The sequence below is a fragment of the Palaemon carinicauda genome, chromosome 33 (genome assembly GCF_036898095.1).
Source record: "Palaemon carinicauda isolate YSFRI2023 chromosome 33, ASM3689809v2, whole genome shotgun sequence".
NCBI lineage: Eukaryota > Metazoa > Arthropoda > Malacostraca > Decapoda > Palaemonidae > Palaemon > Palaemon carinicauda.
Genome location: NC_090757.1, coordinates 21,623,317 through 21,647,372, shown reverse-complemented (window position 1 = coordinate 21,647,372; position 24,056 = coordinate 21,623,317). Strand labels below are relative to the sequence as shown.

General features: G+C 43.2%; 1 protein-coding gene across 2 annotated transcripts in view; it reads left to right on the top strand.

The window, feature by feature from the left end:
* Nucleotides 1–20,907, top strand: part of LOC137625882 (PITH domain-containing protein GA19395) — a 154,159-nt gene extending 133,252 nt beyond the window's left edge. For both annotated transcript variants that reach the window (XM_068356823.1, XM_068356825.1), the window contains exon 6: nt 19,745–20,907. In XM_068356823.1, the coding sequence (XP_068212924.1) occupies nt 19,745–19,955 (211 nt within the window). In that variant the 3' untranslated portion in view covers nt 19,956–20,907. The remainder of the gene's footprint in view (nt 1–19,744) is intronic.
* Nucleotides 20,908–24,056: the final 3,149 nt, after the last annotated feature.

Sequence of the window (24,056 nt, the reverse complement as noted above, 5' to 3'; positions counted from 1 at the left end):
AGCCTCAGGCCTGTAGTCAGAGTCCTAAGGGTAGCAGAACATAAATCTGTTAGATGAAGGCAGTCTTCCTGGCCCTCCAACAGTTCTAACAGTTCCTGGTGGGTCACTCGGTGGCATTGATGAGTGACAACACCACAGCAATGGCGTACATCAACTAACAAGGCGATATCTTTTTGCAGCCCCTATCCCATCTGGCAGTAGAAATCCTGAGATGGATAGAAGACAACTCTGTGACCATATCAGCATACTTCATTCCAGGTAAAAGGAATGTGCTCGCAGACAACCTGAGCAGAGTGACCCAGATAGTGGGCTTGAGTGATCTTTGAATCATGTAGTAGTTAACAAAGTCCTGACTTTGTGGGGTTCCCCGACTGTGAATCTGTTTGGGATGTCCCTGAATTTTAGGCTGGTGCTGTACTGCTCCCCAGTCCTGGACACCAAGGCTCTCAGGGAAGATGCATTCCGACAACAGTGGGATAACATTGATGTTTATGCCTTTCCTCCAACAAGACCAGAACATCAGTCAATCTCTCGATAACCCTCATAGCTCCGCTATGGCATTACGTATAATGGCTTCCGGACCCTCTGCAGCTTCTAACAGAGCTCTCAAGATAACTCCCTCCACAACACGATCTACTCAAATATCCACATGCGAACTTCTTCCACAAAGCCGTAGCTTCGCTACGACTTCATGCCTGAAGACTATCCAGTGCCTCCTCACTCAAGAACATTTTTGTAACAAGTTGTGAAACGGATGGCTGGACATCTACGAAGATCTTAAGCTCTAGTCTACCAGGCAAAGTGGAATGTCTTCTGTGGTTGGTGTCATGGAAGGGATATCTCCCCCCTCGATGCAACTATTCCAGCAATAGCAGAGTTCCCTGTGCACCTGCGGGAGGAAATGTTCCTCTCAGCTTTGGCAGTAAAAGGTTACCACCTGGCCTTAAAGTCTTCCCTTTAAGCTGAAATGAGTAGATATTTCCTCCTTGCTGGAACTTTCTCTCCTCATACAAAGTTATGAACCTACCTGTCCCTAGTCTGAAGTGAGACCTCCTTGAAACATGGTTTGGGTCCTATAGTCTTTGAAGGGTCCCCCCTTATGAACCATTACACCTGGCAATAATCGCCACCTCACTCTTAAGACTGTGTTCCTACTTGCTTTGGCTTCGGCCAAAAGAGTTAGTGAACTTCATGGTCTCTTGTATGACATCACTCATTCAAGGGGGTTAGGGAGAGGTAAGCTTCAGCTTTGTCCCAGAGCTTATTTCTAAGATTCTGAATCCGTAGGTAGCGGATCCTAGATTTAATTTGTGCCTAGATGCTACCCAAGAGTCTCCATTCTGTAACCGATAACCCAGACCACCTGTTACTATGCTCAGTAAGGAGTTTGAGGTACATGTATTACCTCAAAAGGACATATACAGCTCGCCCCCAAGTGCCAGCACTCTTCGTCATCATGGGGAAGGTCCAGAGGAAGATCACGAAGAACAAACTCTGCTTGGATTAGCAAGGTCATTGACCTGGCACTGAATCCTGATCCTCCTCTGACAGGTCGACTCAGAGCTCCTGACGTCAGGGGCATTGCTACGTCCCTGGCGTTCAAGTGAAACTACTCTGTGGTGTAGGTACTACAAGCTGATGTTTGGAAGCTTCAAACGACCTCCACCGCCCACTACCTGCAAGATGTAACCCACAGGAACATGGAAACATTTTCCATTGGTCCTGTGGTGGCTGCACAACAACTGATTCAACACCTCAAGCTCCTTGATGGACAAGTAGCAGAGGGCTAAGGGCAAATTACTCTGGATTATTCAGAATGCATGGTTGAGAGTGACTTGCTCCTTCTTTTCTTCATCCTCCCCCTTCTTGGGGAATCAGCACTCAGGTCCTCTGCAAAGCTGACTTCATCCAACTGCAGGTAAACCATTGTTCTCTTGTGTAACCGGGTTATAGTTTCAATACTGTTGGGTCCCTATACCCTAACAAGGGGGCTATTGAGTATGACTTGGTGACCTCTGAAGATTCCTATGACGTGGAAGAAGTCTTACCTTGACTGTCACTTTAATAGTATCACGAGCACACTGCTTGTGAAGGCTGAGGACCATGCATAGCACGGTTTTAGTGAGGTGTAGGGTTTCCACCAATTATGCGCAAAAAACAGTGGAAACCCTGGGCAAAGCCAAAAGCCAGATTGGCAAGGACTTCCACCCTCCAAAAGAATAAGTCATCCCCTATAAATATAATTGGTTTGTACTGTATTTAGTGGTGGAAGTCCCGCTGAGGAACAAATAATGAATTTGGAAGTAATATGTATTTTTCATAACGATACAAACCTGTAGCTATTTATACAGATTGGCCCATCAGCATCAGTCCTCCTTGAAGTTCTACCTCAAAGCAAAGTGGGTTCTCAACCCAGGTGTGTGTGTGTGAGAGGGGTAGCTAATACCCGCCCCTCCGCTACTTAGCGGGTGTGTGTTTAAACCTCGTTAAAAATCTAATGACTTGTGTTTCAGCTTCACTGAAAGCAATACTGTATCCTCTGTAAATATCTACAGGTCTGTATCATTCGGAAAAAATACAAATTACTGTATATTACCACGTAAACGATGACTCCATGTAAAGGGCGAACCCCAAAATTTCCTTTAAAAAAAGTGTTTTTGTCACATACTCCATGTAATGGGCGAACGGCAATTTCAAGGCCAGCCTAATGTTACTACACTTATATTATAAATATTTTACTACTCATATAATCTTTACCTATAATAACATCTTTACTAAAAGCTCTTGGTATCATTAGTTATTACTTGCATGTGTAAATGCATTCGTTCGTTCAGCATGATCTGTGATGAAATGTTAACAAAACTTTTCTGTTTTAGGCGGGTTTTTTTTAGGAAAAACATGACAAAATTGCTCATTTCATTTATGTTGAATATCTAAGGATAAAGAAAGTAAATCCACATTAATAATAACATTATTATTATGTAACCAATACAGTACTTAGTAAGATAGGTGTTGCTGCAAAACCTAACCTATACACAGATGTATAAATGCATTAGTTTGTTTGTTATGATCAGAACTTAAACAAAGCAATGGTTCTGGTTTTAGGAGGCATGTTTAGCAAAAGCATGATAAACAGTCATCTATATTTAATTTATTTTGGATTTCTAAGTATACAGCAAAAGCATTTTAACCAATTTAGATAGAACGGAGGACGATGATAATGCTAGTCGTGCAAACGATAGCAACAAAAATTATTCCCATGACGATGCTGTCCAGGTGAATTTTTTGAAACCCTTTTTAATACTGTAGTTCAAAATGCAGTATTGATTTTAATTGTTTTTAATTTTAGGTTTATTTAATAATGTTTTTTTTCTTTTTAAACTTGTTTGCATCATTGTTTTCCTGCATACCATAGTGTAGGTACTGATAACCTGCAAATTTTGAGGTTTGAGACAACCACCACTACTGCCATCTCTTGGAAAATAATGTAAACATTCCTAGCTGCCCGAAACAAGTTTTTTGGTGACGGGAGTATTGTAATAAAGTAAAAATTTATTTTAATTTTATATAAACACACAACTAGTGTATGATTGTACTTAGCATATATGCCGTTAAGTCAATCTTTCCTAACTACTATGCGAGTAGAAAAATTAATTACTGGTATAAACGTGAAAAATCTAGGTTTCAGACAACTAGGCTAGCCTACCAACAGGTTCGCACAACATAGTCCGGGTACAGTACTATAAATGAATAAAGATGAATTTTCTGGTAAATATTCCTATTTTACTTAAAACATAAAACTATATACCGTAATTAAGATTAGTATATTATATGATTTCAAGTCAATCCTTCCAAACTACTAATCTATGCAATTAGAATATTTAACAACACAACAGAGATTGAGGAAATAAATATTTTCATAATTCCAAAAGTATCTCTTGTGTAATGGCCGAAGCCTGACTCTTCATCCAAAACTGGTCTTAAAATTTTGCCCTTTACACGGTAATATACGATCCTTCAAATTTTTAATTTTTAAATATTTAACTTAGCCGGTGAATATATAATAGCTGCAACTCTGCGGCTCGACAGAAAACACACTCAAAAAACTCGCGAGCGATCGCTATGAAGGTTGCGGGTGTGCCCACCAGCGCCAACTGTCGGCCAGATACCACTCGTATGTAAACAAAACCTTCAATTCTTCTCTGTCAACGTTGACGACAAGACGTATCAATACTCGCTGTAGAACCTGGAGTTTTCTCAACATATTTGGTGAAGTACTTCATTTTGGTTTGAGCTTTCGCAGTGCAGGTGTTTTATCTTCATCTTAAATCTTGAACTCGTTTTTGGATAGATTTAATTTTTGATGACAAAGAGAGTATGGACTTTCTTTGACTTTTAAATGGCCGACCCTTCCCTTAGACGGAAGTGTGTTTAGGCTTTTAGCAATTATCTTATCACGTTATAAATTAATTATAGATTTTCCTCTATATATTTTATATCTCACCGCCTTTATTAGGCCTCTTCGATTAACTTTCCATTTATAATAAACATCAAAATAAATTTTAATGATTTGTTTATATGCGACCTTTCCTGAGAGTAGGCGGTCCTAACTTGGAAACCGAAGTTAAACAACGTTGAGCCCTTTCAATCGTAAATAGCTTTTAAAGAGCTAATGATTTAAAACTTTTTAAATGAATATTTTCTGGGCTCAATCCCTGTGCCGCGCAGTGAAATGCTCCTTAAGCACCATTTCAAAGGAATATAACTGCTAATATTACCAGAGAAAAAATGTAAAGGAATGCTAGGTTGAACTAGCTCGCTCACCTAATGGTGTCGGTATATACTGGGGCGAAATACCAGAGGTCTCGTACCATTTAGACTTCTCCTCTTCGAAATCCCCCAATACTGTAGTGAGGTGCCGTTCAACCTCCCCTGCCTCGCAGACCAGTACTACTAACTCAACCCACGCTTGCCCATCACTCCTTTCAAGCACCTGTTTGATATAAGTCCAAGTTTTTTATTTCGTGTGTTTCATTGGATTTATCATCAACTTTCTCTCGATGGCCGATTCCCAAGATACCCCATCGAAGTTAAGTACCTTATCCATGAGTTTTTAACGAGATTGGGCAGTGTCATCTTTGTTTTTATTATTGAGAAGTGTTTATTTATGAGCGGCGTCCCCGTTCTTTCTTTCGCCTCTGCCCTTTGTCTCGTTAGTTCGTCCGTCTTTTATATTCGTTCGATCCTTTAGGAGTTTTTTCCTTATATTCATTTAGTACACCGACTTTATGCTTTTATATAGCAATATTCATTTAGTACACCGACTTTATGCTTTCATATAGCATTTATTTTATGTTATCCTATGATATCGGTGTTAGCGTTTCATCAGGAGTAGGTTATGTTGGTATGCCTGCATTCGTGCATGTTGGTGGATAGCGTCAACATTGAGATTGTTTCGCTAGTTCTAGGAGCTTTAATTTCGACCATCTCACTTATTATTAGTAAAACCTTTTGTTTTATTACGCTCCACCTAGTTTTACGTTTGGTTCGAGTGGGACTCTCGCGTATTTTGTTGTTTTTACTGTTCGATCTACCGCTTCAGTAACTAGGTTGGTACCCCTGCTTTCCATCTCCTGATGGCGTCATGCTCCTCCCTTTTTACTCGCCCGAGTCCCTCTCTCGCCATATTTTTTCTGCATGCCTAACCTTACTTACGTAATTTCGCTTTTAATTCATTAATTATTTTTATGTATTTGTGCATTGATATTATATTTATTGCTTACTCCGTTATGATCATATTTTTGGGATTTTCATGTCATGATTAGGGGATCTCCAGTTGGTAGCCCTGTCTACCACTGCGCACTGGCGATTTCCCTGTACCATTACACCCCCCCCAACAAGTTGGGGAGGTTATTCCATCCCCCCCCTTCAGTGTACACCCTTCCTCTCACTCGATGGTTGTTGGTTATGATTTACGGGTCAAGTATGCTTGTACCTCAGTCTTCCATCAACGTTCCGACATATTGAGGACTGAGTATACCAACGGGGTATGACTTAGTCTCATTCATTCATACCGGGCGGTTTCGTCTCCCCCCTCCCGTCGCCATCGGTCGGGGAGGGGGAAGGCCGGGACCACCGGGGACTATCACACGTGATTAGTCGGTATAACTGCACCTTGGTGTAACCTTGCTTTTAACTACGGTTGTTAGAATGAGCACTTATATTAGGAGTGTCCTCCCCTACGGTACCTCATGCTATTATCGTCCGTATAGGACTTATTATATCCCATATCATTATTTTATATTCTACATGAATCATTACCTTTGTCCCGGTACCTCGGGTAAGGTAGGGGGGTTCCACTGGCTCCCCCCGCGCTCTCCCGTTGTACCCTCCCGTCATACCCTCCCGTCATCAGACATCGGAACCGCCGAGCTCTTAACTACATGATCGGTTGACACTGACACGGTTTTGATTAATATCCTCCCTCCGGGAGCCCTATTCATTACAGACATTAGTTTTAGATCATAATTGGCGTTTTCTATTTATGTACTTTAAGGATGTATCTTGGGTACTTTAAGTTTACTTTAAGTTACTTTAAGTTTACTTTAAGTTTACTTACCAACCCTGTTCCCCGGCCACGGGGGCCCCGGAACTAGTTATGATTATATATTTATCACTGTTTTTTGCATCCTTTTTCATACCCGGCTCTGCCGGATTGCTATTGGAATAGTCTCAGTTCTCTGCATGTTTAGTCTAAGGCTATACATTTATTTTATTAACTGGCAGGTCCCGGACCCTCCGGGACCCCTTATAGAGAAACTAGTAGATGCTCATGGACTATTCCTTTTACAGGTGGTCCGTTGCCGGATGACAGCCTGCGCGGCCGTCCTTCACCAGCCTTGCGGCCATGCTGTCTGTCGGTCCCACGCGGACTGTGGGATCCAGATGGACGATATTGTGGTATGGCACCCTGACAACTGCCTTATCTGTTATGACCTTATCTCCACCCTCGCTTCAGATTCGGTGAGCCTCTTTCAGTCATTTTTGTATTTACTTCCCTTCACTGGGCGACATCAATATGATAGATAATCATTGACTTCTGTTATGAATCTTCGGGTTCATTTATCATTTTGTCCCTCGGGTTTGCTAACCTTATCCCCGTTCTTTCAGAGTTCCCAGGCGGTTAAAACTTCAGCAAGAGCCACTTTGAAATTGTGGGTAGGCGGCTTCGCCCGTAACGTAAAGGCCAGGAAGCCCTACGTCCTCTCAGAAGATTATTGTAGACTTATCTACCCGAACGCAAAATCTTCGGCAGCAGTGCCTAGGCAAGTGGCGGCTCCTATAATTGCTGACATTGCGGAAATCGTAGAACTCAATCTCGTCCAGGATACAGACATCCCTGACGACCCGGACCCCATTGAAGACAATGTTACGGCTCTGACCTTAGACATAGAGCCCATGGTTTTTGACGAACCTGACACAGGTAAGGTTGTAAGTGAGGCAGGTGGGTCTGGCGCTAAGACCTCTCTTCTTAGCCCCTCTTTTTCTCCAACTTCTAATAATTCTTCCTTTCTTGGTTTTGAAGGGAACCACGAATCCTCCCCGAGATCGCTCTCGGTTCCTGCCAAGGTCAAATCTCAGAAAAGACCTTTAGTGAGGACTCGTCAGAATCCTACACTACCTGGATCATCGAAGCCCAAGAAGGCTCCCCTCCCCGGAGCTCCTAGTGACTCGACTAGCACTGCCCCTATGTCTCAGGACCCGGGAGTGCAGTCATCCCCCTTAATTACCACAACCAACCTCGACCCGGAGGCCCTCACGAATATGTTGTCGAGGGTCGTTACAGAGCAGATTAGTTCTATACTTTCTGCCGTCACCAGAAGACTAGATACCCTGGAAAGTGGACTGCCTCAACAACAGCAGTTCCTCATCCCGGACGCCTCAAAACTTCCACCCTTCACGAAGAACAACCCGTGGAAAATGGCGCTCCACTGTCCTTTCACGGACGGAATGTTGACCATCGAGGGTTTTGGGACCAGGCCCATTGAAGATTTTGAGTTCTTCCCTCCCGGTCTTCAATTTCCTTTCCCCGGCTTCGCCCGGCTTACGGAAGAGGCTCTTGTCCGACTAGATAAGGTCCCTAAAGAGACCGTTATCTTTCCGAAGGAACAGGCTCAGTCTGTTTGGGTTCGAACCTTAAATGAGTGGGGTTGTACAAACACCATGCTGACCCCCCACAAGAGTACTTACACCATGTTTCTTGTGGACGAACAGACCCCCACTCCTTGCGTCACCAAAATGGTTGAATTAGCCCTTCAGGCAGTGACCGAAGATAAGCCTTTGCCACAACTCCGGGAGACAGATCCTACATCTCTGCTGTTCCCATCAGATAATGAATGTTGGCTTAACATTCAATCGACATTCACTTCTGGTAAGCTATCCGCGGACTGTGCATCGACGCAATTCAGTGAACGCCTCCCAAGACTACCTGAAACCTTAATCCGACTCGAGTTCGAGTCCCGGTCTAGGTTTAGCCGGAGCCTCAACATCTCGACTATGGCGGAGATGTTTTCTCTTACTTATGACGAGGAACACTCTTTTAAGTTATGACTAAAGCCACCCTGCAATCTTTGTTAGCAGACTGCTACGACTTCTTGGTGGCCAAAAGACGTTGCCGTAAGCATGTCTTATCTGAAGCCACTATCCGCCATGAGCCAAATAAGCTCATTAAAGCCTCTGCTTGGGGTCCGGACCTTTTCCCGGAGGACATGGTCAACTCGGTATTGAGCGAAGCTGCCAGAGTGAACCAGAGCCTCAAAGTCCGTTGGGGTCTCACTCCCAAACGGAAGTTCGAACAATCGAGCATTCACTCCCGGGGCAGAAAAAGGCTACGCCCTTATAGCTCTACCCAATTCCGCCAACCTATTCAAGTAGTCCAGTCGGCCCCGGTCTCTCAGGACATCCAACCCTCCACCTCCAAGTCTCAGCCCCAAGTGAAGTATGTCCTCGTCCCTGAAAACCAAGTGGCTTCGAACTCGTTTACCTCTCCTGTTTATAACCCGGTCTATGAGTCCCGTTTTTCCTCCCAAGGATACCAACGAGGCAGGGGCCCCGGTTCGAGGGGTTCTTTTCAGAACAGAAGCAAAGGGAGCTATTTCTCCCGTGGAAAAGGGTCACGTGGTGGCCGAGGCGGTAAAACCTCCAACTACTGACGGTCTTCAGGTAGGAGGGAGACTTTGTGTTCCGGAGTCGCTGGAAATTCAGTCCTTGGGCCTTCAGCATAATCTCCAAGGGCCTGGGGTGGAGTTGGATAGAAGGGCCTCCTCCACCGAACAGATTCCATCAACCCTCGACACCGGACCTACTTTTGTTTACCCAAGATCTTCTTCGCAAGAACACGATCAAGGAAACGAAATATCTGAAGTTTCAAGGTCGCTTATTCAGCGTTCCGAAGAAAGACTCCGACAGCCGAAGGGTCATCCTCGATCTGTCTCGACTAAACTTGTCCATTCAATGCGACAGGTTTCACATGCTTACCGTCTCGCAGGTGCGAACCTTGCTTCCCCGTGGGGCCGTCACCACCTCCATCGATCTTACCGATGCTTACTATCACGTTCCAATAGCGAGACACTTCCGCCCATTCCTAGGATTCAGACTGGACGACAAGGCTTACACGTTCAAAGTGATGCCTTTCGGGCTCAACATCGCGCCCAGAATCTTCACGAAACTGGCGGAATCGGTCATTCAGGAACTCCGATCCCACGGAATCCAAGTCGTCGCATACCTGGACGATTGGCTAATCTGGTCAGACAACGTCGAGGATTGTCTCAAGGCAACAAACAAGGTGATCCAATATCTTCAGTTTCTGGGATTCCAGATAAACTTCGGAAAGTCTCGTCTGACACCAAAGACCAAATTTCAGTGGCTGGGATTACGGTGGGACCTACGTTCTCACACTCTATGTCTCCCCAGGTCCAAGAGGATAGAGATTGCGAAAAATACCAAACGCTTTCTCGGGGAAAAGGTAACTTCCAGAAGGAACCAGGAGAGGATTCTAGGGTCCCTACAATTCGCTTCAGTGACAGACCTCCTTCTGAAAGCGAAACTGAAAGACATCAACCGAGTTTGGCGCTCCAGAGCGAACACCAAACGTCGGGACAAGAAGACACGCCTTCCTCCCATTCTTCGGAAGAGGCTTCTCCCATGGACAACCGCCAAGAGCCTATCAAAATCGGTTCCGTTGCAGTACCCCCCTCCAAGGATAGTCATCCACACGGATGCCTCCCTATCAGGTTGGGGAGGCTACTCCCAACACAGGAAAGTTCAGGGCCTTTGGTCCACAATGTTCCAGCAATTTCACATAAACGTCCTGGAGGCCATGGCTGTCTTACTAACCTTGAAACGTCTTTCCCCGGCCAAGAAACAACATCTGAGGATAGTCCTCGACAACGAAGTCATAGTCCGTTGTCTAAACAGAGGGGGCTCCAAGTCAGGTCCCATCAATCACGTGATGGTGGCAATCTTCTCCCTGGCGGCCTCAAACCAATGGCACCTATCCACCGTTCATCTGGCTGGAGTTCGGAACGTTGTGGCAGACGCACTCTCCAGGACGGTACCGTTGGAGTCAGAATGGTCACTAGATCGCAAATCCTTTCAATGGATCCTCTTCCAAGTGCCGGATCTCCAGGTAGACCTCTTCGCGACGGAATCCAACCACAAGCTGAAATGTTATGTGGCCCCCAACCTGGACCCTCGGGCTTACGCCACGGATGCCATGTCTCTCGACTGGAACGCCTGGGAAAGGATTTACCTTTTCCCACCGGTGAACCTACTGATGAAAGTGCTGGACAAACTTCGAACCTTCAAAGGTCAAGTAGCCCTGGTGGCCCCCAATTGGCCCAAGAGCAATTGGTTTCCTCTTTTACTGGAGCTGAATCTCCACCCTCACCAGATTCCCAACCCGACTTTGACCCAGATAGTACAAACGTGCACTGTGTTCGCTTCCTCAAACATTCAGACCACCCTAACTTTATGGACTTCATGAAGTTTGCGGCACACAAAGGGGCTAACATAGACCCCCAGAATACCTTATTTTTAGAATCTGACAAGAGAGACTCCACTCTTCGTCAATATGACTCAGCGGTCAAAAAACTAGCTAAGTTTTTGAAAGATTCTAGTACTGACTTTATGACACTAAACCTAACGGTAACCTTTTTCAGAACCTTGTTTGAGTCGGGCTTAGCAGCCAACACTATTACTACCATCAAGTCTGCCTTGAAGAAGATTTTTCTAATCGGCTTTAATATAGATCTAACAGATTCATTGCTAGCTTCGATCCCAAGAGCCTGTGCCAGACTGAGACCATCTTCTCGTCCTAGCCCGATTTCCTGGTTTCTCAATGATGTTCTTAAACTAGCGTCAGAAACCGTCAACGATTCATGTGAGTATATCCCTCTACTCAGGAAAACTCTCTTTCTCGTGAGTTTGGCATCTGGCGCCAGGATTTCGGAATTAGCTGCCTTATCAAGGGATCCAGGCCACATAGAGTTCCTTCCGTCAGGAGAGGTCCTCCTCTCTCCAGACAAGGTCTTCTTGGCCAAAAATGAAGATCCTCAGAATAGATGGTCCTCCTGGAAAATCATCCCTCTCCTTCAGGATCCTTCCCTATGCCCGGTTACCACTCTAAAGTCCTTTCTATCAAGGACTTCCTATAAGACCTCGGGACCCTTGTTCATCAGGGAGTGGGGAGGGACTATAACTTTGAAAGGGATCAGACAACAGATCTTGTATTTTATTAAACAGGCCAATCCAGAGTCTTTTCCTCACGTCCACGACATTCGGGCGGTAGCGACCTCAATAAATTTTTTCCATCATATGAACTTTACAGATATCTCTAAATATACCGGATGGAAATCCCCCTCAGTGTTCAAGCGGCACTATCTTAAACAATTAGAGGCCCTTCAACTCGCTACCGTAGCTGCAGGGAGCGTGGTATCCCCCGGACAAATTCCTTCTAACTAATCCCTGAATCCTATATCTTCCACCTTCTTCCTCTTACCTGCCTCACTTACAGTTCCTACCTGAGTTCGGTTTGTTGTATCACACCCATGGGTGTTCCTAGTTCGTAACATTGCCATTTTATTATCATTGTTCAATTTATTCTTCCATACGAACTGTATTTCTTTAGTGTTCAAGTGTATGTAATTTGTTCCAGTGTTTGACCTTAATTGGTTTTGTTTTAAGTTAATGTTCTTTTGTCTTCCCTTCCTGGGATATTATACCTTATCATGCTGATGTTATTAAAGACGTCCGTCTTCTACGTTAGCTTTTGATTAAACCACTGTTTGTTATGTTGATTTTTATTCGTTCCCGTATAGTTAATAAAGTTTGGGTTCGTTTTCTCTGGTACTATTTCACTGCGCGGCACAGGGATTGAGCCCAGAAAAGGGATTTTGACGAAGGAAAAATCTATTTCTGGGCGAGAGACCTGTGCCGCCCAGTGAACCCACCCTATTTGCTCCCCCCCTGTTCAGACCCCAAACTTAAGGGTGCTGTAAGGAGTGATGGGCAAGCGTGGGTTGAGTTAGTAGTACTGGTCTGCGAGGCAGGGGAGGTTGAACGGCACCTCACTATTGGGGGATTTCGAAGAGGAGAAGTCTAAATGGTACGAGACCTCTGGTATTTCGCCCCAGTATATACCGACACCATTAGGTGAGCGAGCTAGTTCAACCTAGCATTCCTTCACATTTTTTCTCTGGTAATATTAGCAGTTATATTCCTTTGAAATGGTGCTTAAGGAGCATTTCACTGGGCGGCACAGGTCTCTCGCCCAGAAATAGATTTTTCCTTCGTCAAAATCCCTTTTTTAATAGATATTTTATGAAAGATTTTCTTTGAATAGTCTTCGTGCTGTTTCAAAGATGAACTAACGTTTAGTTTATTTATGCTACGCAGTTTGCGCTCTATCGTTACGATAGAGAGAGAGAGTATCACGGTTTCACTTTGCAGAAAGAGTAAATCGATTCTGACGTTTTGTTCATTCTTCTTTCAAAGCTTAAATGTTTTAAATTCTATTTTAAAGGAACTTTTTAATTGAAAAACCTTTCAGTTTTTTTCCTTTGGTCAAATAACATGTTTTTTTGACGAAACGTAAGTGGGCTCTTCTCTTAGGTGCGAAATCAAGAGAGAGAGAGAGAGAGAGAGATAGAGACGGAGGGAGAGAGAGGAGAGAAAACGTTCCGTTCAAGCGGGTAACGTTGTTCTCGAGTTACTCTCGTCCCTAGTCTCTGTACGGGGAGAAAGGATAAAACGTTTTTAGTTTTTTATTCTCGTCCCCAGGCAATGTACGGTGAGAGATTGAAAACGTAGTTTTGAATGAACTAGTGTTTAGTCTCTTCCCCAGCCACTGAATTTTTTATCTTAAAATATGTTTACTGTTTTTTGCTGGCATTAATGTGCTTGCATTATACGACTGATTTCGCAATTACAACCTTTTGATGAGGGTAAAATTGCGTGCTTCAGGTAGAAATCAGTTTTATTCATACCTGATGTGAATTGTTAAAAGATTCGATTTCAGTGAAATAATTGTAAAACAGAAAATCGTAGTGATAAAGTGATATTACGCAAAGTGTTATCAGTGTTGCGACCGAGGGTTCGTCTGTTCGTGCCTGTCGTTCGCCTAGTCCGGGACCTCTTGCAAGCTCCCAAGCCCAGGGGAGAAGTAATGTCGTACGACTTATGGGTTCGAGAGGCCTTGATCAGCGAACAGACGTTCCTTCTATGGTATCGGGTGTATCTTACCAAGATCACCCCTACCATAAGGCGAGAGAGACGATTTTCTCCTTGTCATCCGAAGGCTTTTCGCATAAGAAACCGTGAAACAAGGTTTCGAGGCCCTTTAAGCGAAAGTCAGTCCTTTCAGGACAGGTCCAGCGTCCTGGTTGTAGCCATTAGGACAGCTCTGACCCTATGCAGTCATCGGAAGACTGCTCGCCGCCTAACAAAAGCGTAACACAGACTCCGAGAGTCTTTTTGTAGGCAAGGTTTTGCGGTCACAGACGTTACCCTCGTCTCTTACCGCAACCATTCCCGTTGATCCTAAATGGGTTGTACGGCAAGACATGCAGAATAAGCTTGCCTCCCTTATGGAAGACTATTCTGCCGATAAGTCCGTTGAGCCTAGCCGTTTATCTCATCGAGATCCTGGCTTTCAGCCACCCTAACGTTCCTTTGTGCGTCCTGTTGACGTTGGCGTAGCTAAGTCACGTCAGTCAGGTTGTTTAGAACCACACTCGATGCGGTCTCGTGTGGATTTTCAGCCACTTTTGGACGTTAGGTCACTTGCTGATGCTCCTGTTGACGTTCAGGACGTTCGCTAACAATCGGAGTCGACTTGTTTTGACGCTGAGCGTCAACCTCCGCATTCTAGAGTTGTTTTGACTGCTCAGTCTAGGCGGTCAAAGCAGTCTCAAGTGGACGCTGTGCGTCCTCACGCACCTGTTGTTGTTGACAGTTCACAGACTGTCAAGCAGTTACATGACGTTGCGTCCTGGTCTCTCGCACCTGTTGTTGTTGACAGTTCACAGACTGTCAAGCAGTTACATGACGTTGCGTCCTGGTCCGCTACTAATGCACCAGTGCGTGTGGACTCTGCTTGTAAAGCATTGCCACCACGGTAGGTCTCTCCCTTGCTTGAGACTCAGCTATTATCGGACAAGGTTCCTTCAGATGAGGAAGTTGCTGTTCCCCCTCCTACTGATATTCCCTTGAGGACTCTGTCAGACGGAGAGGAGCCTAAAGCTGCTTAGCCCTCTATGGACTTTAATTAAATCATGCTGATTTTTAAGGATCTTTGTCCGGATCTTTTTGTAACTGCTGCTCCTCGTTCGCCTAAACGTCAGAGCTTACACTAGGCCTAGCTACTTTGAAGCTGTTGTTTTATAAGCTAGTGCTCTCTCGCTCTCCTAAAGAGCTTTACGTTTGCTAGGCGACTGGTTTATCACCAGGAGAAGTTTGGGGGATACAGCCTTTGCTTTCCCTTCTTTTAAACTGGCTTATAGAGCGAGAGAGTGATATGACACGAGAGAAGTTCTCGGCTTGGGAGTTCCTGCCTCTGCCCAGATAGACTTCTCAAACCTCATAGACTCTCCCTGGCGCCTGGCCATGAGACGCTCCAAGATTTTACAGGTCAACTTCACAGCTGTTTTCGAGCCTTTGAAGTTTTGCTGTACAATTATGTCATGCATAAACAAGGCTTTCAGGGATGGCTCCAATGATCTGACAGCCACGTTCTCTGCAGGAACAAGTCCCTCAGGGATGGCTCCATGATTTGGCAGCCATGTTCACTGCAGGAGTACGTAAGAGGCAAGTGCGCTCAATGTGTTCATTGTCAAGACAAACTTCACGATGAAGTCTACCAGGCTGTCTTGACAGCATTTATGGAAGGCGACTGGATGGTCTCTCTCGACCTTCAGGAGACATACTTCCACATTCCTATACACCCGGATTCCCAACCGTTTCTGAGGTTTGTTTACAGGAATGTGGGGTACCAGTTTCGAGCCCTGTGCTTTGGCCTCATTCCTGCGCCTCTCGTGTTTACGAGGCTCATGAGGAATGTGGCAAAATCCCTCCATCTATCGGGGATCCGAGCCTCCATGTACTTGGACGACTGGCTTCTCAGAGCATCGTCCAGCCTTCGCTGTCTGCAGGATCTACATTGGACGTTGAGTCTGGCCAGGGAGTTGGGACTTGTGGTCAACCTAAAAGTCCCAACTGATCCCATCCCAGATTATTCTATTTTTGGGGATGGAGATTCGCAGTCAAGCCCTGCTCGAAGTCCAACTAATGCTGAAAAGAAAACGTTTATTCAGTCAGGAGTTGGAACAGTCTCGTAGGGACTCTCTCATCCCTGGAGCAGTTTGTCTCACTAGGGAGACTACCCCTTCTGCCTCTCCGGTTCCATCTAGCCTCTCACTGGAACTAGGACAAGACATTAGAGACGGTATCATTCCCAGTCTCCGAACCAATAAAGGCATGCCTGAAATGGTGGGACAGCAATATCAGTCTGAGAGAGGGACTATCCCTAGCAGTCAAGAACCCAAACCACATGTTGTCCTCAGAGGCGTCGGGTTTGGGTTGGGGTGCGACCCTGGACGGTCGGGAATGCTCGGGTCTGTGGACCTCAAGTCAGAAGAGCATGCACATCAACGGCAAGGAGCTATTAGCAGTCCACTTGGCCTTGATGATATTAGAAAGCGTCTTCGAAACTAAGTGGTAGAGGTCAACTCAGACAACACCACAACTTTGGCGTACATCTCCAAGCAAGGAGGCACACACTCCTTCACGCTGCTCGAGATCGCAAGGGACCTTCTCTTATGGTCTAGAATTCGAGGCATCTCCCTGTTGACGAGATTCATCCAGGGGGACTTGAACGTCTTGGCAGACTGTCTCAGTCGGAGGGGTCAGGTGATACCCACGGAATGGACCCTCCACAAGGACGTGGGCAAGAGTCTTTGGGCTTCTTGGGGTCAACCAACCATAGAACTCTTTGCCTCCTCGTTGACCAAAAGGTTACCAATCTTTTGCTCTCCAGTCCTAGATACAGAAGCAATCTACATAGACGCGTTTCTACTGGATTGGTCTTTTATGGACTTATATGCATTCCCACCATTCAAGATAGTCAACAAGGTACTGCAGAAGTTCGCCTCTCACGGAGGGACAAGGTTGACGTTGGTTGCTACCCTCTGGCCCGCGAGAGAGTGGTTCACCGAGGTACTTCAATGGCTGGTAGACTTTCCAAGAAGTCTTCCTCTAAGGGTAGATCTGTTACGTCAGCCCCACGTAAAGAATGTCCATCAAAGCCTCCCCGCTCTTCGTCTGACTTCCTTCACACTATCGAAAGACTCTCAAGAGCTAGAGGTTTTTCGAAGGAGGCAGTCAGTGCGATTGCAAGAGCTAGGAGAGCTTCTACCATTAGAGTATACCAGTCGAAGTGGGAAGTCTTTCGAGACTGGTGCAAGTCGGCATCTGTGTCCTCGTCCAGTACCTCTGTAGCCCAAATCGCAGATTTTCTTTTACATCTGAGAAAGGTTCGCTCCCTTTCAGCTCCCACGATTAAGGGCTACAGGAGCATGTTGGCTTCGGTCTTTCGACATAGAGGCTTAGATCTTTCCAACAATAAAGATCTCCAAGATCTCCTTAAGTCTTTTGAGACCTCTAAGGAACGTCGTTTGGCAACTCCTGGATGGAACTTAGACGTGGTCCTAAGGTTCCTCATGTCAGACAGGTTTGAGCCATTACATTCAGCCTCCCTGAAGGATCTCACCCTCAAGACACTTTTCCTAGTGTGCTTGGCTTCGGCTTAAAGGGTCAGTGAACTTCATGCCTTCAGTAAGAACATCGGCTTTTCTACAGAAAAAGCCACTTGTTCACTTCAACTTGGTTTCCTGGCCAAAAATGAACTGCCTTCTCGTCCTTGGCCTAAATCTTTTGATATTCCTTGCTTATCAGAGATCGTAGGCAACGAACTGGAAAGAGTATTATGTCCTGTTAGAGCTCTTAAGTTCGATTTAGCTCGTACTAAGTCATTACGAGGGAAATCTGAGGCATTATGGTGCTCAGTTAAGAAACCTTCATTGCCTATGTCAAAGAATTCTTTGTCATATTTTATCAGATTTTTTTAATACGAGAAGCTCATTCTCACTTGAATGAGAAAGACCGATGTTTGCTTAAGGTTAAGACGCACGAAGTTAGAGATATAGCAACCTCCGTGTCCTTCAAGCAAACTAAATCTCTGCAAAGTGTTATGGACGCGACTTTTTGGAGAAACAAGTCAGTGTTCGCGTCATTTTACTTAAAAGATGTCCAGACTCTTTACGAGGACTGCTACACACTGGGTCCATTCGTTGCAGCAAGTGCAGTAGTGGGTGAGGGTTCTACCACTACACTTTCCTAATTCCAATATCCTTTTAATCTGTCTCTTGAAATGTTTTTAATCTTGTTTTATGGGTTGTTCGGAAGGCTAAGAAGCCTTTCGCATCCTGATTGATTTGGCGGGTGGTCAAAGTCATTTCTTGAGAGCGCCCAGATTAGGGGTTTGATGAGGTCCTGTTGTATGGGTTGCAGCCCTTGATACTTCAGCTCCTGGGAGTCTGTCAGCATCCTAAGAGGATCGCTGGGCTCCGTGAGGAAGACAGACTTACAAGGCAGAGTAATCGTCTAAGTCAACTTCCTTACCAGGTACCTATTTATTTTGGTTTTGTTATATTGATAACTGTCAAAATGAAAAAACTCTTAGCTTATACGCTGTAAACATAATTAACTCTGGTCTCTACCCACCTCCTTGGGTGTGAATCAGCTATTATATATTCACCGGCTAAGTTAAATATTTAAAAATGATATTTTAATTATACAATAAATTTTTGAATATACTTACCCGATGAATATATAAATTAAATGACCCTCCCTTCCTCCCCAATAGAGACACAGCGGGACGAGAAGAATTGAAGGTTTTGTTTACATACAAGAGTGGTATCTGGCCGACAGTTGGCGCTGGTGGGCACACCCGCAACCTTCATAGCGATCGCTCGCGAGTTTTTTGAGTGTGTTTTCTGTCGAGCCGCAGAGTTGCAGCTATTATATATTCACCGGGTAAGTATATTAAAAAATTTATTTTATAATTAAAATATCATTTTTATTGACAAGTCATGCTTATATCTTGAAACTTATGGATAATATTATTAACAAAGGAAGGATGAATGATATTAACAGAGGAAGGATTCCATTTTGATTTATCAAGATTTGAATTCTGTAATATATCCCCTTATTATTTTTCTAAAATATCTAGTAAATGTTAGGGGGTCGAATTTTTATATCTATACCTTTTTTAATGTAGTAGGTAATTTTTTTTGCTTTATTAATTTAGGAAAAATTTCCATGTCTTGTATTAGTGATGTCAGGCACTACTAAAAGGGTCTTGCAATGTCCCCTCGGGCCCTTTAGTTTTCCTCATTGTAAGCATTCTACTTGACCCTTGTTCTTTCATCCTTCTATCTTGCTGTTCAATCTTTTTTAATTTGTTGCATATGGCAGATACAAGGTTTCCCCCACTCACAGTTACACCACGGTACTGATGACCTCCCTACTGTATAAGGATTGTTGTGGACAAGATATGTAATCAGTATATTAAATACAGTAATGTATAATGTATAATGTATGGTATGGAAAACAAATCATGAGAAAAGTAGGCTTGTAAGCATAAAGCTCATTTTTTTTTTCTTTTATAAAAGGGATTTTGACGAAGGAAAAATCTATTTCTGGGCGAGGAACCTGTGTCGCCCAGTGAAATGCTCCTCTAGCACTGTTTCTAAGGCATAGATATTGCTGAATATACCAGAGGAAAAAAGAGATGCATGGAATGCCAGGAATAAACCTGGCTCGCTCACTCATTGAGTGTCGGTATAGAAAACTGGGGCGTGATTGAACCACGACCATAGATCCCTCACCAATTAGACCTCTCCTTCATCAGCATCCCCCCTCTCTACCCCCTACATCTCCCCACCCTCTATCTTCATTCCTCCTATAAACTAGGTTTTGAATATGAAGTTAAAACTTGTGCAAGGAAATGTTGAGAGCCTAACAGAAAGAATAGAAAAATAGGAATATTGTTATTCAAGACAGTATAGTATTAATTTTGCTAAATTATAATGGCATCTGAAAAACTAAATAGTAATCATCTTTGTTTCAGAGTTGTGAAATTTTCTTCAGTAACTCACCTCTCAATACATTTTCCTGGTAACTTTGGGGAAGACTCTACAAAGATATCGTACATTGGTTTTCGGGGAGAATTCACCAAAGCCCATAGGCATGGAGTGACCATATGCAACTACGAAATGTCACCCCAGATATTTGACCATAAAGATAAAATAATAGACACTGTTGGTAAGCAAGTGATGTGATTTTTTACATAAGGTAAGGTAATTTGAAATGGACGACATTCATTAACATGCATTATTCATTATCAAATATTCCTTGAACTTCCAAAGGGGTGTTTGTAGAGAAGGAGTTAAATTTGATTTATTGAATCTCTTCATTACACAAAGGCTGGAAACTTATTTTGGTTTTGCATATTTATTCTTCAAATTCAATGGAATGTTTTTTAGATTCTTTCTCTGTTATTTTTTCCCAGGACAAGTAAGAACTTAAGAGTTTCTATGTTATACCTTGTTAATTAAAAGTTAACTTTGCTGTTCAATACATGACCTTATGCAGAGAACTCTACCAGGATACTTGCAACATTTATTGTGTGAAATTTGGTTCAGTAAGATAGCCTTTTTACGATTCGGTTTGGTTATTCAATTGCTTATTTTAGAAAGGTGGTGTGCAGTTTGAAAGTTGTCTTGAAAACTAGGGAAAAGTTGAATACTTTTAAAATGAAGAGCAAGCATTTTATTTAGGTTTTTATTCTGATCATATTTAACAAATATTTTAGTAAATGCCTATTTTAACACTTCAAGATTAGGAAACATTGTGACATTATTGGGGAGTGGGAAAGCATTTCGAATGAAAAAAAATTTAATCTTGCTTTTAGAAGTAAAGTTTTTAGACAAAAGCTTTGGCAATTATTCCTAAATAGGAAATGACTTAGGGAGTGGTTCCTATTGAGCATACTGTACTGCATAATTGTGCCTATTTCTTGGTCTTTTCTTATAGTATGAAGCAGGTTTTGCAATTTAGGTGGTAGGGTTACTCCAATCGACGTGTCTTATTTGCGACACATTTTATCAGTGTAACACTAAGCTGTGATAAAAAATGTACTGGATAAGCCTATACTAAGTAGAATTAAGGTCGAGGGTACTCTGCTGCCATTGTATGAAAATGTCCTCTGCACATAAAGATTAAAGGATTGAATAGATTTTTTATTTCATTCCTTCTGTGGGATGTGAGAGTAGAGGAAAAGTTTCATATTCAATAAGGAACTATAGTAAATTTTTTTTAGCGAGGCAGATTTGCACCGACTCGCAGCAGTGCCCTTTTAGCTTGGAAAAGTTTCCTGATAGCTGATTGGTTGGACAAGATAATTCTAACCAATCCGCGATCAGGAAACTTTTCTGAGCTAAAAGGGCACCGCTGCAAGTCGGTGCAAATCTACCTCGCTAAAAGAAATGGACTATAGTAAGTATGAGTTGTGAGATGAAAGATAATCAGGATCGTGAAAACTATATGGACTAATGAAAATATTCAAGACATTTAAGTAAAGCTTAAAAGAGAAGGAAATGAGTGCAGGAAAGTTGAGAAAAGTGTGCTTGTAAAACCCTATTGTACAAAGATAGTAAAGGCTGCATGTCACAAAGGAAGTGATGATGTTAAAAGGGCCAAAATACATCTGTAGCTGAACTTGGGACCATGGTGTGAATTAGAAGTATTCCACCCTCACCACCAACAAACTCTCAAAACTATTATTTTTATAGACCTCCCTTGATGCTCATGTTGCCACGTACTGTATATAAACGTTTATCACAAACCAAAAAATTTAAAGGTTACTTTCCTTACAATAGGCTTAGGCCTCTAGTACAGTATTAAGACAATCTAGCTGCGAATGGGAATAACTTCGGCTTAGGTATGCCTCAAATGGTTTGACTTCAGTCTTCTTGTCAACTTGTGCTTTACCAGTTAACACTTTGTTTACCTTTTAGATATCATAAAAAGTTATAAAAATTTTTATTTAGGTTGTTAGTGATTGTTATGGATTTCTTCTCCAGATGTGTTATTAATTCATGCATAAATTGTTCAAGGCAATTATTCATGAGCAATCTTGAGCATCATTCTTTGTCTTATGCTGGGTGCAATAATGTGAGTTTAGATAATCATTGTAAGGAGTGGGAAGTCCTTACTATTCCTCTTATGGGAAATTATTTTCTGGTGGTAGGTGACCAGATTAAGAGTTTAAAACATAAAAGCAAACTAACTTTTAAATCAGGATGAAATTCAGCAAGGACTAGGCTATTTGATCACAGTGAGGAAGGTGATGATAAGGCCACTCCGGCTTTAATAGTAATGAATTTCATAAGCATTTTTCATCTTTGGTTTCATTCATTAAATCTGAGAAGCCCTGCGAGTCTTCGGGCAAAGGCAGAGATTCTAGCCTAACCTTCCCAGTTTCGATCCCGAGCCTTACTCTTCAAGTTTTGCTTAGTGGCTTTAGTATGTGGTGCAAAGTGTATGAGAGTCTATTGCGTCTTGGAGCCTGGCACTGTTAATTGACTTCAGATACTTCTACTACATAACCCTCATTATTCCACAATCCAGACTGCACATTTTAGACACCTGGATTCTGGTCTGATAACCAGAGTTGGAAGCTTGGTCGTAATATCACTCCACTCACTAACGTAAGCTCTCATAAGCAAGCACTTATTTCAAATATTAATGAGGCAACAACAATGGGATAGCCTAGATGGGAATAAAATGCGAGAGGTAACAAATGTCGTATCTCCTTGGAGGTTTAATATGATGCCCCGAAAATGGGAGACGTCTCTTTGTCGTCTCCGTATTGGTCACACTCGGTTGACACACGAGTTTCTGCTGAAGGGCCAACACCAACCGTATTGTGACGACTGTTTAGTACCTCTAACAGTGAGGCATTTGTTGACTGAATGCCCCAATTATAACAACTTAAGGAATAGATATCTGTTTGAGGCTCTAGGTGAGGGTGGCAGGTTCATCCTTGCCAAGATTCTTGGAAATGATGCGTCCTACTATGCAAGTGGCATTTTTAGATTTATTTCAGAAGCAGGTCTTCTGAAAACTATTTAACTTTTAGGAAATTCAACTTTTATGATTTTAATTGAATACTCTTTTATTTTTTATTTAATTTTATTTTTTATTTTTGTATACATAAATTAAATGTTATCGCCGTCAATGACCTTAGATGTAAGGATGCCTGAAAACTTTAAATCAATCAATCAAATATTAATGACGGGGCTAATCTTATGGTTCTTATAGAACATGTGTACCTACAGTGGTAAATCTTAAGTCTTAGCACAAACTGATCAATTGCATCAAACTGTTCCCGTGAAAAAAAATGATAGATTTTGTATACAATAATATTTTTGGGCTCAAGCCATGTCGTCCTGATGGAAGGTTCCTATTGGTAGCTTTCTAAGGGATAAAGCTACCAATAGGAACCTTCCATCAGGACGACATGGCCATCTTGCCCAAAAAAAGATTTTTTGCTTCGCTTCAAAATCCGTTTAGTTATGGTTGTGCCATATTTCAGATGACAATATGTAACGTGTTGGTAAACTGGATATTTATATTACTAAGCTTGGTAAAGTAGGCACTCATGATCAACCTCTTGATAGCTATATTCTATATCTATCTATATACCAAGGCACTTCCCCCAATTTTGGGGGGTAGCCGACACCAACAATGAAACAAAACAAAAAGGGGACCTCTACTCTCTATGTTCCTTCAGCCTAATCAGGGACTCAACCGAGTTCAGCTGGTACTGCTAGGGTGCCACAGCCCAACCTCCCACATTTCCACCACAGATGAAGCTTCATAATGCTGACTCCCCTACTGCTGCTACCTCCGCGGTCATCTAAGGCCCCGGAGGAAGCAGCAGGGCCTACTGGAACTGCGTCACAATCGCTCGCCATTCACTCCTATTTCTAGCACGCTCTCTTGCCTCTCTCACATCTATCCTCCTATCACCCAGAGCTTTCTTCACACCATCCATCCACCCAAACCTTGGCCTTCCTCTTGTACTTCTCCCATCAACTCTTGCATTCATCACCTTCTTTAGCAGACAACCATTTTCCATTCTCTCAACATGGCCAAACCACCTCAACACATTCATATCCACTCTAGCCGCTAACTCATTTCTTACACCCGTTCTCTCCCTCACCACTTCGTTCCTAACCCTATCTACTCGAGATACACCAGCCATACTCCTTAGACACTTCATCTCAAACACATTCAATTTCTGTCTCTCCATCACTTTCATTCCCCACAACTCCGATCCATACATCACAGTTGGTACAATCACTTTCTCATATAGA